This window comes from Pseudorca crassidens, chromosome 15, assembly GCF_039906515.1.
Source record: "Pseudorca crassidens isolate mPseCra1 chromosome 15, mPseCra1.hap1, whole genome shotgun sequence".
Taxonomy (NCBI): domain Eukaryota; kingdom Metazoa; phylum Chordata; class Mammalia; order Artiodactyla; family Delphinidae; genus Pseudorca; species Pseudorca crassidens.
Genome location: NC_090310.1, coordinates 37,696,638 through 37,713,217, shown reverse-complemented (window position 1 = coordinate 37,713,217; position 16,580 = coordinate 37,696,638). Strand labels below are relative to the sequence as shown.

The 16,580-nt window shown below is 57.3% G+C and overlaps 1 protein-coding gene across 8 annotated transcripts in view; it reads left to right on the top strand.

Moving 5' to 3' along the window:
• The window catches only part of MAPK8IP3 (mitogen-activated protein kinase 8 interacting protein 3), a 47,910-nt gene that overhangs the window by 25,613 nt on the left and 5,717 nt on the right, over positions 1-16,580 (top strand). Inside the window, exons 1-14 of one of the 8 annotated variants that reach the window (XM_067707054.1) lie at positions 337-596; positions 2,591-2,837; positions 3,405-3,507; positions 3,753-3,871; positions 9,789-9,800; positions 10,662-10,679; positions 11,960-12,017; positions 12,313-12,465; positions 13,419-13,500; positions 14,745-14,875; positions 15,300-15,356; positions 15,448-15,618; positions 16,154-16,280; positions 16,458-16,553. In XM_067707054.1, coding sequence (XP_067563155.1) covers positions 2,606-2,837; positions 3,405-3,507; positions 3,753-3,871; positions 9,789-9,800; positions 10,662-10,679; positions 11,960-12,017; positions 12,313-12,465; positions 13,419-13,500; positions 14,745-14,875; positions 15,300-15,356; positions 15,448-15,618; positions 16,154-16,280; positions 16,458-16,553 — 1,359 coding nt within the window. In that variant the 5' untranslated portion in view covers positions 337-596; positions 2,591-2,605. Of the gene's footprint in view, positions 1-336; positions 1,926-2,590; positions 2,838-3,404; positions 3,508-3,752; positions 3,872-9,788; positions 9,801-10,661; positions 10,680-11,940; positions 12,018-12,312; positions 12,466-13,418; positions 13,501-14,744; positions 14,876-15,299; positions 15,357-15,447; positions 15,619-16,153; positions 16,281-16,457; positions 16,554-16,580 lie in introns of those variants that run through there. The other 7 variants (XM_067707053.1, XM_067707051.1, XM_067707049.1 and 4 more) reach the window with 7 other exon arrangements.

Here is a 16,580-nt window from a genome sequence, read left to right as displayed (position 1 = left end):
AGTGTCCAGCTGGGCTGCAGGAGGTCACCACAAGCTGTCAGCTGTATCGGAAAGTGACCCCACTCACTCGGCGTCTGTTCCGCGGAGTGAGCACTCCTCGTGCCCGCCAGTCACTGGCTGTCCTGCCAGCAAGTGGGGTCCGGGCAGAAGGGGCGGGGCCCACAGCTGGAGTGTACCCCCAAGCCCCTGCAGGGGCGTTGAGCCTCAGAAAGCTGGGAGGCTGGGGTCTCCAGACGGCCCCTTGGGCTAGCCTGTGTTCTCATGCGTCTCTCTTTCTCCTGCGTCGTCTGAAATCGTTCTCTCTTAATAAATTATAGTCCTTTATATGTTTTAGTTCATAGGTGTGTTTTGTTTGATTTTTTTTAATAATTACTTTTAAGTTCTTTTTATTTTATGCTCTAGGTTTTCAAATTTTTCTAATTTTTTAATTTGTTTTGTTGTTTTTGTTTTGTTTTTTGTTTTTATGTACTGTATTTTCAGTGTTTTAACCAAACAGTTGTGGCTCCTCATGGGAGTCATGGCCGCTGGGATGTGGGTTCTTTGCATTTGGAGGTCACTGCTGCACGTTGGTGTTAGAGGTTGGCAGGTTTCTTTAGGTAAGTGGTGGCCAGGGGGAGTGTCCTGTGGGTAAGTGGTGGCCTGCAGGCGACAGACAGCTAGGGGAGTAGGGGGAGGCCTGGTTATGCCGCAGAATTACCCACGGTGACTACCAGAGTCAGGAGGCCCACGGAAACAGTGTTCAAATCACGGACAGGTGGGGAGCGTGGCCATTGAGTCAGGTGGTCTGACAGTGTGTGCTTCCGTGAGGCATGGGCTCATGTGTCCGGCCGTCTTTGTGGAAGTCCCTGTGCATCAGCCTGGAGCATAGCCCTCCTCGGGTACCACTCTCCTCGGAACCCTCCCTGTGGGAGAGCACTCGGGCCCCCACCACAGAGGCGTGCAGTGTGCACGGTGCTGTGAAGAGGAAAGGGTTTTTTCTTTACAAATTGGCCCTGAGCTGCAGAACCCAAACCCAAACCAAAAATGTTTGCAGGGGGCGCTTCTCACCACAGCTCATCAGCAACCCGGATGAGTGTTGTTGGCTATGGGGGCCATCCTGTTCCCTGTGGGGTGTTGTGGGCACCTTGCCTCCACCCATCCCCAGCTCTGGTCACCACAAGTGTCTCCAGACATCACCAAGTGTCCCTCGGGGACACAGCTGCTGGGATGGGAGCCCTGTCGAGAGGAGAACGAGGATGTGAGGTTCCGGGTAGAAGAGTCTCAGCCCAGGGAGAGGCGGCGCCTGGCGGGGACCAGGCTGCTCGGGAAAAGGCAGATCCCACAAGGCTCCCAAACCACTCTGACTCCTAGTCACCTGGAGGTGGCCATGGGAGCACAGTCAGCCCTTCCTAGTTAAAGGTGGGGGTAGGTTGGTCCCAGCATCCATCCAGCTTCACAGAGAAGGCCGACACCCCGTCATCAGCTCCTCTTGTAAGAAAGTTCTCCTGAAAGTGTGTCCTCTGAGGAAACCGTGTGATCTGGCGCCGATGGGAACATGTACCCAGAGTGGCCTCTCAGTGCTGCCCCCCTCCGCCCCCATGGGCCTCAGCCCCTCCTGAGGCCATGCCCCTTCTCGGCACCAGGCAAGAAAGAGGCTGCGGGGGCCCCACGGCACCTGCTCAGGGATGAGTCGGGGGTGAGTCTGGGGTTACCGATGTTAGTTCGTAGAAGAGCGGAGGCTATTTTTATTGAGGTTCCCTGATGGTTTCACCAGGCAAGACGGTAGGAGAGGAATGTTTGTTTGCTGTCCACATTTATTCAAACAATGTGTTCTCTCTCCAGGGAGATTCTTAAGGCCAACAGTTGATTGCAGTTTTTACTAATCTGGTCTTTTTTCGCTCTCGGAACATTTGGGGGACGTCCCATTCTGTGGAATTTGCATTTGCGTAGGTGTTGAAGGCAAACTTTGGTTCGGTTGGGCCGTGGAGATTAAGCGAGACCCATCCCCTGGTGTCTCTTTGTTGGGGAGGCCACCACTGGCAGAACTGGGGAGGTGCCCACTTGTCACAGCCCCTGACTGTGGCCAGGGCGGGAGGCAGGAGGCAGGAACGAGAGGGACCAGCCCTCGAGGGCCTCGCAGTGGAGCAGTAACTTGATCAGAAGGCACGCCGGCCTCCCCGGCCTCCTTCCCAGCCGGGGAGCTTCTGCCCTGACCTGGGCTGGGGCTTAGCTCGGCCCACCCACCGGCTGCAAGGGGTTACCGGCCACATCCACATAGCTTCATGTCTAGCCCCATACTGGAAAGCGTGCAAGCCAAAAGCCCGGCCCAAGCCATTTAAATAAGGTGTAGCCGCCTCTGGAAAGCCAGAGGCTGGATGAGTCAAGTGAAGAGGCTGGGAGGAATCAGCCCAGCGGGAGAGAAGTGGCCTCCTGTCACTTCCATTCTGGCACGGAGTGCTGTTTTACTGCGGCCGAGTGGCAAAGACCCCAAGCAAGGGGGCCTCGTGGTGGTGGCCGAGGCCCTGCCGGCCCTGCGTGGTCCACCCCTCGTGGCCTCCCCGGGGGACCTGACCCGCGCCACGAGCTTCCCTCTTCCTGTGTTTGGCCCCAGTGTCCGCAGGATGAGATGTCCGAGTCAGGCCAGTCCTCAGCGGCGGCCACGCCCAGCACCACGGGCACCAAGTCCAACACGCCCACGTCCTCTGTGCCCTCGGCTGCGGTCACACCCCTCAGCGAGGGCCTGCAACCTCTGGGCGACTACAGCGGCAGCTCCAAGAACAACAAGAGAGCGCGGGAGAAGCGCAACAGCCGCAACATGGAGGTGCAGGTCACACAGGAGATGCGCAACGTCAGCATAGGTACTGGCCGCCCTGCCTGCCCAGCGCCCCACCCTCACCAGCACCACGCATGTCTCCTCCCAGTTCGCAGGGCTGGTCGCTTCTGAGGCCTCTCCTTGGCTGCCCTGTCCTCAAGTGGTCATGCCTCTGTATGTGTGTCCTGACCGACCCCTGCTTTTTATAAGGAAACAGTCAGATGAGACCAGGGCCCACCCTTTGGCCTCATTTTACCTTCATCACCTCTTTAAAAACCCATCTCCAATACAGTCACATTCTGAGGAACTGGGGTCCAGGGCTTCAGCCTGTGAATTTGGGGGACACAACTCAGCCTGACAGTAGACCACTGTCATCCAGCAGACACAGTCTAATCAGAGAAAAGGGAAGGAAAAAATGGCCTGTTCAGATGGGATCACAGTTCTGGGGGACAGGCCCCATCCAGCCACCAGCTCGGGAAGATCCCCCACCATGACCGTCCCTGCCTGTGGTGGCCTAGCGTGGGGTCTCCGGACAAGGGACCCCAGGGCAGCCATGAGTGGTACAGGGAACTGCTGGTCACCCCCTGACCCTGGGCTCCACTGTTTCCCCCAGGCATGGGCAGCAGTGACGAGTGGTCTGATGTTCAGGACATTATCGACTCCACCCCAGAGCTGGACATGGGCCGGGAGCCCCGCCTGGACCGCACGGGCAGCAGGTGCTCACTGGGCCCAAAGCCAGTCCCGAATGGCTCAGCACTCACCCTGGGAGTTGGTGCCCCTGGTAGAGGTGCCTCGCAGCCCCTCGAGGTGGGAGAACTGCCCAGGACACTGACCCGCCACCCGCCACACCTGCACTTGCGCCAGCGGTGTTGGCATCGAGTGGCCCCTCAGAGGTGTCCCCGTGTGCGGTCCAGTGGTGCTGCCCACTCACTCCACCTTCCTTGGCTGCGTGTCCCCACAGCCCAACCCAGGGAATCGTGAACAAGGCTTTTGGCATCAACACTGACTCCCTGTACCACGAGCTGTCGACTGCGGGGTCCGAGGTCATCGGGGATGTGGACGAAGGGGCCGACCTGCTAGGTAAAAACAACCATCCCCGGGACCCTGTTGTGGTTGAGTTTGTGATGAAAGCAAAGTCTCTGTGAGCCAGGAAGTTCTTTTTACAAACTGAATATTGAGATGTATTCACTTACCGTAACTCGCCTCTTAAAGTGTGCCGCTCGGTGGGGTTTGGGGTGCTCACGGATTCGAGCAACTGTCTATAGACCATCTTGTCAGCCCAAGAAGAAACCCATTCCCAGTAGCCCTCAGCCCAGCCCTGCTCCAAGCCCCTCCCCTGGGCAGCCCACTTTCTAGGAACGTTTTGGGAGGGTGGTGGTTGCCAGCTCCTCCAGTCCACGAGGAGCGTGCCCAGACAGTGTCAGTGCCCTCTGGGAGCCCTGTGAGGCTATGTCTGAGACGGGTGCAGAGACAGCCTGCCTGATGCAGACTTGCTCCTGGTCCTCCCTCCCTGCCTGAGCCAGGCCCCGTGTGCCAGCGTATGCCTGTACCTGAGGGCAGCCTGCATGGCTCTGAGGCCAGGCTGTGGCCCTCAGGGCAGTGGAGGGAAGTCACGCTGTCTCTCAGTGGGGTTCAAGCTCCCCTGGCCCAGATGTGTGTCCGGAGCCCCAGCCTGGAGAAGCGGCCTTGTCCGCGAAGCCCTCTCTCCTGCTCAGCAGCCAGCAAGGTGGGCGTCAGGGCCGTGGTTCTGTTCTGTCCCCTCCCCACACCCCAAGGAAGGGTCCTCTTGTTTCTCCTTGGGGAGGGGCAGCAGCTGCCTCCACTGGATACGTGGCAAGCAGGGTGGTAGCGATTCCACTAAGAGAATCCGGGAAGGCTGCCTTCTGACATTTGATCCATGTTTTATCATCTGCTGCCTGAGGAGGCGGAGCTGTCTGGCATCTGAGGGTTTCTGTTGCCAGCCTCTCTGCTGCTCTCACTCCCCCCTGATAGATGCACCAGCAGGGACTCGGGGCATCTTTGGACCGGTTCCCCGGGTAGACAGCGCCGCCCGGCCGGCCTGCCAGCTGCACACACCACCAGGCCTGACCTGCAAACGAAGGGGGCCCAGCTGGCGTTTTTAGCTGGAACAGCCTCGCTTTCTTTGCAGTGGGCCTGCATTCCTATTAGTTCTCATAAGTTGATTGTCTTACTCAGGGTGGGGAGACCTCCAGGCAGCAGCATCATCTGGGGTGTTTAGCACCAGCACGCCTTGTGCCTGGAACAGAAGTTTTTTCAGCCAGAATTTAAATTTTTCAGCCAGAATTTTCAGCCAGAGATACAGGTACACAACTGTATATATCAAATTGTGGTAAAACCATAATGTAAAACTTATCAGTTTTTAGGTGTACATTTCAGTAAAGTACATTCATACTCAATGGTGAAAGACTGAAAGCGTCCCCTCTAAGATTAGGAACAAGACAGAGATGCCCGCTTTTGGCAGTATATATTTTTAATGGAATTTTTCTCACAAGCATTGTAAAAATATATATTTAAAAATACACAAAAGCTGTTAGTATTCAGAAAAAGTCTACTCATTAGGGATAGTCACTTTTAGTATTTTGACATCCTTCTCTTCTTTACATATTTCAGATACTACCATATAAATTCAATTTTTAGGCATTTTTTTATTTTTAGAAAAAGGATACATGCTGATAATAATATTAAAGTAATATCAGACATTGCCAAGAAGGAAGTAAAAACCAGAGGAGCCCCCAAGCCGTGATGAGTGACACCCTCCCAGGTGCCAGGGCCCCAGCATGCGCACCTGGGACGTGGGGTGGCAGCTTTTGTCTGGCCTTTTCTTCATGGCTGATGTTAATGTTTCCCTGAACCACTAAGATTCCTCTGCACGTTTTAATTTCCTTATCTTTGTGTGACTGTGAATTGCCTAATCAATTCTAATTTTTGCTGTTTGAATACCACTGTCATAGCTACCTGCGGGCGTAGATCTTTCTAGATGTGGGAACCCCCTGGACAGGTGTGGACTCGTGGGGATGGGCTGTAGGCTGCTCCCCTGCATGTGCTCACACCAGCAGGGCCGGGCGTGGCCGGGAGGAGGCACCTGGGATCCAGGCTGTGACGGGTGGTCACTGGAAGGAGTGCCTTTCTGCCCGGGCAATGTTGGAGCCGCACCGGGCCTGGGGGGCAGCCTCCTGCACTAGAGAGCTTACACAGCAGGGCACCACACTTTCTTGAGCTTTTGAGAACCTGATAAAAAGGTAAAAGGCATCTCCCTAGGAAGACATACAGACATAGGATGTTTTGCATTTCCATGTCAGGGTCGGAGGCCCAGCTTCACATTCCCGCTCCTGGTGCGGAGCTCTGGAGGAGGTCTGAGGGGCGAAGCGGGGGCCCATGCACCTCGTACCTTTCTTCAGTCTCGTCATGTGACAAGATTCCAACACTCATCACGGGCCTTACAAGAAGAGCGACACCAATGTTTTATATACCCAGCCACCGTTAATGCCTCATACTGCTAGTGTCTCCATTTCACAGATGAAGAAACTGAGGTCACAGAGGCCGAGGTGAAGTGGCAGAGCCAGGACTTGAACTCAGGTCCCACCCAGGGTGGCAGCCCTGCCTCCGACCACCGCTGTGCTTTTTTTAACAGCCTTATTGAGATGGAATTTCCACACCATACAATCCACCCACTTTCAGTGTACGCCTCAGTGACTTTTAGCACGTTCGGATTTGTGCAGTCATCACCACATAGCTTTAGAACATTTTACACCGCCCCTCAAACGAAACCTGTACCCACTAGCAGTCGCTCCCTGCCACCACCCTGGCACTGCTGCTCTACTTCCTATCTCTGCAGACTTGCCTGTTCTGGACATTTCACGTCAGTGACCTTTTCCATCTGGCTACCTTCATTTAGCATCATGCCTTTAAGGTTCGTCCATGTTGGAGTGTGTCAGAGTTTCATTCCTTTTTATGGCTGAATAATGTTTCAGTGTGGATAGGCCACATTTCATGTATCCATTCAGCCACTGATGGACATTTGGGTCATTTCACTTTTGACTGTTGTGACTGATGCTTCTGCTACACTTGTGATGCCTCGCATGGTTCTATGAGATCACCGGAGCTCACTGGCCTCCTCGCTACCTGGTGGCACTGGGTGGCCTGCCAGTCAGTCCATCCCGTCGGCCACGTTTCCTGCCTTGCCCTGTGGCCCCAGGCTGCAGAGCTGTCCCCTCCCCTGCAGCGCCCACAGGTGCAGTGCTGATGGTGTGCGTGCTCACTCCATGTGACTGCCCCCCACCCATCCTGGCGCCCCCGGGGCTGGCAGATGCTCTAGCATGTGGCCACATCCTGTGGTTCAGACAGCACTGTTCCGGACGCCAGAGTCTCCATAAAGAGTGATGGGAGAGAAAAGCAGAGAACTAGAAAACGCACACCAGTGAGTTTTACCTGGAGCCACACTGACTGAGTCAGTAGATAGAGGTGCAGTCTGTTGCAGCAGGGTTCCTGAGAGGGAAATGATGTCTGATGCATCTCCTGAGGTCAGTTCCCTCAAGCAGGAGTGCCTGACGTGAGAAGCTCTAACCAGTGCATCTGATGGGTCTGTGTTGAGGGGCTGAAGTGAGAATCGTCTTCTCACCTGATGGTGAGTGCCCAGGCACTTGTGCTGCAACGCTTGGCGGGCGGGGGCCCTCTCAGGCACCACTTAGTTCTGGTTGGAATGAGACCCCACTCTTGGGAGTGATGGGCCTTTGGGTGCCTTTCTGGAGCCTTCATCACGAGGAGCACAGGCAAGGCAGGCAGCCCTGAGATGTTGAGGAGAACCGCGAGCTCCTGTGATCTGTGGACAGAGCCCTGGAGTGAGGGGCCGGCCCTTTGTCCAGCAGGGTGGAGGGATGAGCTGGGGTCTGCTCGAGTCCCCAGAGTCTGGCTCAGCTGGAGGAAGTGTCAGTGACAGGAGGCCTGGTCCCCCATCACCAGTTCCTGAAGACATTCAGATGATGGATTATTCAATATGTGTACTGGATTCGTTGACTAACCACTTGGAAAAAAATGAGGTCTAATTCAACCTCACTTTGAACACAAAAATAATTTCTAGGTGGATTAAAGATCTAAACATAAAAATACAAGGATAACAGAACTGGAAGAGAATATTGGAGAGTATTTTCATAATCTGGGCTTCTCTTCATTGCCAAAACCAAAGAATATATGTGTGTGTGTGTGTGTGTGTGTATATGTACGTATGTGTATGTATATATATGTATTTATGGTCTCCACCATTAACGTTAAAAGAAGTGAAGTACAATAGGAAGCTTCCCTAGTGGTGCAGTGGTTAAGAATCTGCCTGCCAATGCAGGGGACACAGGTTCGAGCCCTAGTCTGGTAAGATCCCACATGCCACGGAGCAACTAAACCCGTGCGCCACAACTACTGAGCCTGTGCTCTAGAGCCCGCGAGCCACAATTACTGAGCCCACATGCCACGACTACTGAAGCCCTTGCCCCTAGAGCCTGTGCTCCACAACAAGAGAAGCCACCGCAACGAGAAGTCTGCACACCGGAACAAAGAGTTGCCCCCACTCGCCGCAACTAGAGATAGCCTGTGTGCAGCAATGAAGACCCAATGCAGGCAAAAATTAATTAAAAAAAAAATTTTTTTAATATGAAATGAGTAGAGGATAAAGCAGGACATTCACAGAAGAGACCCACAAACCTGAAAAGATGTTTAACTTCAAGAATAACACAGAAATGAATAGTGAGAGAGTATACAGCTAACTCTTTTTCCTCAAATGATTGATAAAAATGAAGTGGGTACTGTCCACCCCGCTGATGGGAGGTGGCCGGCAGAGGCCAGCTGGCAGGGTACGGCCAGGCTGGACCTGGAGGGAGCGGGACCACCTCTCCTCAGATAGGGCCAAGGCACCCACAGGAGCCCGTGCGCGAGTCCTGGTGCCCACACACAACCGTGCAGGCCCGAAATACCTGTCAAAGGAGCCGATGCCCTAGGAAGTGATGGGACGTCTCCATATGGAAATACATCGAAGCTTTCAAGGTGATCGTGGATCCTTCATGTGGAAGGGGTCCTGGGATACCGTGTGAGGTGCAACGGAGGAAGTTGCGCAAGAGGATGGAGAGTGGTGGTCACGATTTTGTTTTTTAGAAACTGATGTCTGCCTAGAAAGATGTCTGAGAAGGAGAATATCAAGCGTGAACAGCAGCTGCCTGGGAAGTAGAGATGAGAGGGGACACATCCACTTCTGAACCGCCTATCAAAATGATAAATCCACTTTATCATTTGAATTCCTTCCACAGATTCTGTAGTTTGTCATTTAAGTCAGGCGACTTTTTATACCAATTCTGCGTGAAATGAACCAAATAGAACAGCATCATTTCCTCAAGTCTTCAGCTGGGTGGCAGAGAGCAGTTTGGTACAAGCGTCCCCCCCCACCCCTCACATCCTGACTCAGTGATTCCCTCCCTGCACAGTAGGGCCCTTGTCTTCTGGTTGCCCTTGACCTAAGCTCTTGCCCTTCCCCTAAGACCTGGGCTGGCCAGGGCCCCACCCCCACCCCCCACCGAGGCCAGGTCCTTGTCCGTGGCTCACTCACTCTGGGGGCGCCTGTGAGGCTGGATGCCCAGCACCCACCACACCACACCCACACACACGTTAGCTTTACAGGGGTCTGGCCCTCCTGATGGTGGTGGGAGTACAGGGGCAAGCAGGCTTTAGATCTGCACGCCTGCCCCAGGGCCCCCAGGACTGAGGAGCGTGATGCTCTGACCTCCCCTTTCCTTCAGGGTTCCTGCCTTGGATGCATTTGGCACCCACAGGCCTGGGGTCGTCTGCTCGTATGCTTTTGGGCCCTTCAACGTGGAAATGGCTGATCATCGTCGCTTTTTCTTTAATAAGAGTTTCTTCATTTTGTTGGTTTCAGTCACCAATTAACCTTTGTCACTTCCTTCCCCGTCTCTCTGTGCTTCGCTGGACACGGCCCCAGGGGAGTTCTCAGGTGTGTATCTCTGCTGTCTGTTTGCGGACCCTCTTCCCCTTGGTGGCGTCCAGGTGGAGGGGGTGGCACCCTGGGACACCCCACTGCTGCTGCCCAGTCACCGCCAGCTGTGCAGCCTGTCCCCTCCCAATCCTGGTCCAGGCCACTAAGGCACACGTGCTTTTGCTCACCAGCCTACTGCTGCTCGGAAGCTTTTGGTTTGCTCCACCAGCCCACTGACAGTGACCTTGACAATTGAGGGAGAGCTGCTGTGCCCTTGACCCCTGTCTCTCTCTGTAGGCCATTTCTTAAGGTCCTACAGAGCCAATAGAGGTGGAGGCTAGTTAACTGGACACAGAGTACAGACTCAGTGCTGTGGCATCTCCCCTCTGTTGGGTACACCCTCGAAGTCAGGGGTCCTCTCCCCACGGGGCACATGGACCAAGCTCCTGCTTTTCTGCTTTCAGCAGAGGCTCTGAGGTCCTGCCCATCCCCGTGCTACTTCCCCACTATGTTCAAGGGCACCCGGGGCCTGGTCACAGCTCTCCCTCATTTGCAGAGACCTCTGTCCTTAGCCCCCACCCCCCACCCCACCACCCCACCAACCCAGGATTTTAGTGTAAGATGTCAGTTGTGTTGCCCTGATCCTCCACCTCACCACCCAAGGTAAACTTTCTGGAAGGAGTAGCTGGCCCCATCCCGTCTCCCGCCCCTCCTGTCCCACTCCTGTGTCCACCCCTAACCCAGCGAGAATTAGCCCTGAAGTCCCCCCACCTGCTTATCACACGGGCTTAACGCGCTTCTTTTCTCTCCCCTCCTCTCTCCCTCTCCTTCCTCCCGCCCTGGTCGCCCATCTCCCTGGGACTGGGACGGCGCCCATAGTGCGCGATGATTTTTTTGGTAAGGCCGAGGCCCTGTTTCAGTATGTGTTTCCCTGCTTCTGGCTTCCTCTGCCTCCCTGACACCTTCTCATGCTTCATGAGCCATTTGCTTTGTTGAGCCCGGTGGGGCAGCCGTGGGGGCAGTGGTATCTGTGGCTTCAGGGGTGGGGGTGGAGCCTCCAGCAGGCATGGTGAGCAGGCACCTGACTCCCTCAGAGCAGACCCTTGACGGGCTGAGGAGGGGACCCCAGCCTCTCTCAGCACCCCCCATTAGTTCAGGAAGGCCTGAGCCCAGTGCCTGCTGCATCCCGTCTGAAGGGCAGGCAGGCCACGTTTGAGGCGAGGAGGTGAGAATAGAAACAGCCAGCAGAACCCTAAGCTCGCCACACCGTGTGTGTGGGTCATCTCGTCTCATAGTTGTGTTAAGGCCGTGGAGGAGGGAAGTGAACGAGAGGAACAGACCTTGGGCTTCGAGGCAGTCCTGAAGGATTAGATATGGTGCTTTGGGGGTTTTGTGACACGCCTGCAGAGACCTCAGTCTGCGGGGCCCACTTTGGGGTCTGGCCATCCCCTCTGGGCACCAGCCCCCGGAGTGCTGTCCTCACCTCCACTCCCACCTTCTGGCTCCTGAAGGCCTGCTCCCAGCCTGGTGGAGGGCTGCACCTGCCATGGACCATCCCATCTCCTTGGCCAGGGCTCTCTGTCCCCATCACCACAGCTCCAACCTCCATTCTCCGAGGGGGCAGCTCTGAAAAGGGTCTGCTTCATGATGGCCTGGAAGTCACAGGGCTGGGGGAAGGCAGTGATACTGGGCCAGGGGTGGGCATTGATTTGAGGAGGTTGCACAGAGGCCATAAGGGTACTGTCCAGGCCCTGCTGGTACCCAGACTTCATGTTGGTAGAGAGCTGTGAGAGCCCATCACTGAGTTCCAGAATGTAAGCCCAGGGCTGCTGCATCCATCGGGGCAGAGGAGACCTGCTCATTGCCCTCCAGAGGCCAGTCTGAGACCCCCACGGGGCTCGCACGCAGCAGGTCCTTTCCTGACTGCGTTGCTTGGTGGAGAGCCTGCCTCAAGACCGGCAGAGGCCTCTCTTAAGGTCGCCCAGCCTCCCCGGGCAGGCGTCTTCCTGCAGATCGGGCCTCTGTTCCTTATCCCTTCACATCAGCCCTCCCGGGGGGGGCCATCCTTCCAGGGGTGGGCCGCCCCCCGGCAGAACGTCTGTTATTCTGAGGCAGGTGTGAGCATCAGGGTCTGGCTTCACCAGGCACACGTAATAACTCCATACCTTTTGTTTCAGGAATGGGCAAGGAAGTGGGGAATCTGCTGCTGGAGAACTCACAGCTTCTAGAAACCAAGTAAGGATGTTCTTCCTCAGCACCACAGTTGCTGAGACAGCCCCCAACCAGGACCAGGGGCTTCTGTAACAACTGCGTTGGCCCAGCCTCAGGGCAGTCCCCAGGGAGGACCTGGACCCACTGGACTGAGCTCACCCCTCCTGGGGAGAGGATGGGGTGGTCACCTCCTCTCACCACTTTCAAGGCCAGGATGTGTCTGCTCAGATACACCAGGGTGGGCAGACTCCTTTGAAACCCCATCACTTAATGTACACACCGGCTCACAAGGAGCTCCCCTCTTTCTGCCTTTTCAAAGAAACGCTCTGAACGTGGTGAAGAACGACCTCATCGCCAAGGTGGACCAGCTCTCGGGGGAGCAGGAGGTGCTGAAGGGGGACTTGGAAGCCGCCAGGCAGGCCAAACTCAGACTGGAGAACCGCATCAAGGACCTGGAGGAGGAGCTGAGGAGGTGAGCGGGGCTCCTTGAGGGGCGGGGCTCCCACGGAGGCTGGGCCACCAGGCGTGGAGAGCGGGGTCAGGCCCTGCCCAGGCCCCTCCGGTCCTCTCCGCACCTCTCCGCAATTCCCTGGCATCTGCTCTCTAGCTAAGCACACCCCCTGAGGTCATTCCTTCCCAAAGTGGCTCACTTTGCGTGCTCACTGCTCAGCCTCCTGCTCATCCCTGAGCTACATCTCATATTCGACCCATCCAGACCCAACTACTGTGTTGGCAACCCACCCCTCCCCTCTGGTCTCCACCATCCTCGGGGGAATAATCCCACACGAGGGACAGTGTCCTGTCTTGGGTGTCCTTTTTCTGGCGGCTGAGCGGGGCCTTCCCACTCCTCTCACACTATTACATTCGTTCAGGAGGAGGGAAGGGAGGATAATGGCCTCTGGCCACCGAAGTTCCCCCGCACTCCCCTCTGCTCCCCAGCCCTCAATCAGCTGAGGTTGGGTCACAGAGCCTTGCTGGGAAGCTCTGGGGTGTCCTCCCCAGCACTCTGCACGTCCCTGTGGCCTTTCTCTTCCAGCCTGATCCTCACCCCATTCTCCCAAAGTGGTGCCTTTGGCTCCAGACAGGAAAGGGGAGGTGTTAGGGGCGGGCCCTAGGCAGGTGGCACCTGTGCCAGGTTTGTGGGACTGGGAGCCAGGTCTCCTCTGGCCCTGCCTGAAGCCAGCACTGCCCTTACCTTCCCATTAGCAATTGACCACCTGAATTGGAGGTCCTGTTCCTTGGCTGGGCTTCAGGGCACATGTGGGCAGGGGTGTGGAGCCACCCGTCCCCAAGGCACTGGCAGGAATGCTCAGGGCCTAGAACCTGAGAGGAGAGCCCTGAGTGCAGCTGAGAGGTGGGACACATCCTCTGGGCCAGTGCCCAGTGGGGCCCTCACCCTGCCCCGCTTCCTTCCTCATCCTGTAGAGTGAAGTCAGAGGCCATCATTGCCCACCGTGAACCCAAAGAAGAGGTGGAGGATGTAAGCAGCTATCTCTGTACAGAATTGGTATATTCCACTATTAACATGTGGGCATGGGGGGTGGGCAGTGTGGGCGGGCTTCCCGGGGATGTGCTAGTTCTTCTGGGTCTCTGGCTCCTCCTCACCCTTCCTGTGTGATGACTGCACCCAGCAGCAGCCCCACCACCCCACTGCCCCGGTGACTTCGTACGGTCAGAACCAGCCCCCTCTCTACGGGATGCCCCCTTACCTAGGTCCTAGCAGATGTGGATTGCACTGTCACAAGTGGGGTCTCCCTGCTTACCGGCCCAACTGCTGCCCCCCAGACAGAACAGTTTGAGTACCTGAGGCCCTCAGATGCCTCATCTGTCCTCACAAACCCCCGGAGATGCATGGAATGTTCTGAGAAAAGCCCTAGGAGTGGCTGTAGGGAAGGGTTTGTAGGGGTCTTTGCCCTTCCCAGATCCTCTCCAGAATAGGGGCCCCAGCCCAGCGACCTGGCCACCTTCCTTACAGAGAGAGCAGGCATCGGTCTTTTAAGCCAAGGTGAAGTTTGGACGCCGACCTCACCACTCATCCACTGTTATTTTGGGGGTTGTGGGATGCACGTAACAGGATGCCGATCCCATAGCAGTCACTTGGGAAACTGTAGCTGTTCACCTTGCTCATCCTGCGCAGCCCCTCACCTCCAAATACTATAGGAAAGAAACAAAGCCGCAGGTGTATTAGGCAGCTGCGGCTCCTCAAGGCCCTCCCACTCGGGCATGGAGGGCACCCAATTGGTGCCTTGACCTCCTGGTGGGGGGCCTGGGGCTGCCGATGCTCCTGTGAACTCCGAGTGCCGGTGGTGGGGGCATGAGGGGAGGGCAGCCCAGGGCAGGGCTGCGTAAGGAGACAGTCCTGCCAGGGACAGCAGATCCCATGCAGATCCGCTGGTACAAGTGTCCAGCTCCGAGGCAGTGACCAGGGTCCTGCTCGCCAGACCTTCCCCAGAACCTTTCTTCCTGCTATGCCACCGTGGGCCAGTCCCACCTGTTAGCATTGACCGGTGGCATTTGGGATTGCCAGGGTGTCTGGGAGCTTGTAGGAAAACACACTGTGGGTGTTGTACCCCTCGAGTGTGTCATGTGACCTTCTGGAAAGAAGGGGGGCCCTTTCGGGGTGGTGGCTCCTGTTCCTGTGCCCACCCCTCCCCACCGCGTTTACCTGAAGCTCTGTGGGAAAGCGCCCTTGGGTGCGCCCACTCCCGGAGGCGGCCCCTTGCTGGCTGAGCAGCGGCACTCTCCCCGCAGGACAAAATCCCCATGGCGCAGCGCCGCCGCTTCACGCGTGTGGAGATGGCCCGCGTGCTCATGGAGCGCAACCAGTACAAGGAGCGGCTGATGGAGCTGCAGGAGGCCGTGCGGTGGACCGAGATGATCAGGTGGGCCTCCCGGCTCCTGTGGGCTCCAGAAGACACGCTCCCATCTCCATCTGTGAGCTGTGGTCGCTCTAGGAGGTCCTGGGGATGGGATTGAGGCTGACCACCCCTACACCTCCCTCTCTTCCGGGAGAATTAAGGGTGTCGGGTCATCCCTGGTGGAAGCCTGCAGGGGGCCAGCAGAACTGGGCCTCTGGTGCAGCCCTGGCCAGTGGATGTACCTGGTTTGTTGGGGCCAGTGCACCAGGGTCTCTCTAGGAAGTTACGGGTGACTCGCCTGGGACCCCCTCTTGTCTGATGCTCCAGTCCGTGTGTCCATGGGGAGGGTCCCAAGCAAGGGAGGCAAGAGGGGCCCGGTGAGAGGGGGGCTTGGTTGGACTGGGTGGGCATGGCTGAGTGGGGCCTCTCCCCCTGCTCTCCCCTGTAGAGCATCCCGAGAGCATCCATCTGTCCAGGAGAAGAAGAAGTCCACCATCTGGCAATTGTGAGTTGGGGGCACTGGGAGGGCACTGGCAGTGGCTGCTGGGGAGGTCTCCCCTCAGGCCACCCCTCACCCCCTATGCTTCGGCTGGCAGCTTCAGCCGCCTCTTCAGCTCCTCCTCAAGCCCCCCTCCGGCCAAGCGGTCCTACCCCTCAGTGAACATCCATTACAAGTCACCCACCACGGCCGGCTTCAGTCAGCGCCGCAGCCACGCCATGTGCCAGATCTCCGCCGGCAGCCGGCCCCTGGAGTTCTTCCCAGATGAGTGAGTTTCCCAGGCCTGCCCTGCCCTTCCCCGCTGGCCTGCACAGGGGGAGTCCCTGTGTCCCAGGGCCCCTCCCCTCCAGGCTCTGAAGCAGGACCGGTTTCCACCTTGCTGCTTTGGTGGCTGTGCTCAGGGGATGGGGTCCATAGTGGGAAGGACACTGACCAGGCATCAGGGGTCATGACCTCTCCGTGCACACCGTGTTTACCCTTCCACCCCCAGTGGGAGCATTGGATGTCCCTCAGCAGAGGCTGTGCTCCCCCACAGTCCCTCCGCTTAGTCCCAGAGGCCTGCGCCTTGCTCCTCGGGTGACCCCTAGCAGGCAGCCCGCAGCCATTTCAGGTGCCACCAGGGCTGTGGGTCCCTGCCAGCTGGCCCAGGGCAACGGCTGGATGTGGCCTCCAAGCCTAGAGCTGGGGAGAGCCCCCTGCCGTCAGATGGGCCCCCGGCAAGGACGGTCCAGGTCCAGCAGGGAGAGCTCCGGGGCGGCAGGCGTGCTCCCTGCAGACGCAGTAACCTGCCCTTCCTCCGCCAGCGACTGCACATCCTCTGCAAGGCGGGAGCAGAAGCGTGAGCAGTACCGCCAGGTGCGCGAGCACGTGCGCAATGACGACGGGCGGCTGCAGGCCTGTGGCTGGAGCCTACCAGCCAAGTACAAGCAGGTGCTGGGCGCAGGGCAGCATGGGGGGCGCCGCAGGCAGGGAGCCCCTGGGGAGCCCCGTAGGCGCCCAGGGCCCCAAGTCCAAAACCTGGAGGACCGGGGGTAGTGGACTGCAGCCCCACACATGTAAGCCGGCCAGGCCTGGCGCCCACAGCGCCCCTCTGCCTTGTTCCTGCAGCTGAGTCCCAACGGAGGCCAGGAGGACACCCGCATGAAGAACGTGCCTGTCCCTGTGTACTGCCGCCCTCTGGTGGAGAAGGACCCGACCATGAAGGTGAGCCCCGCGGAAGGCGCGAGGCTG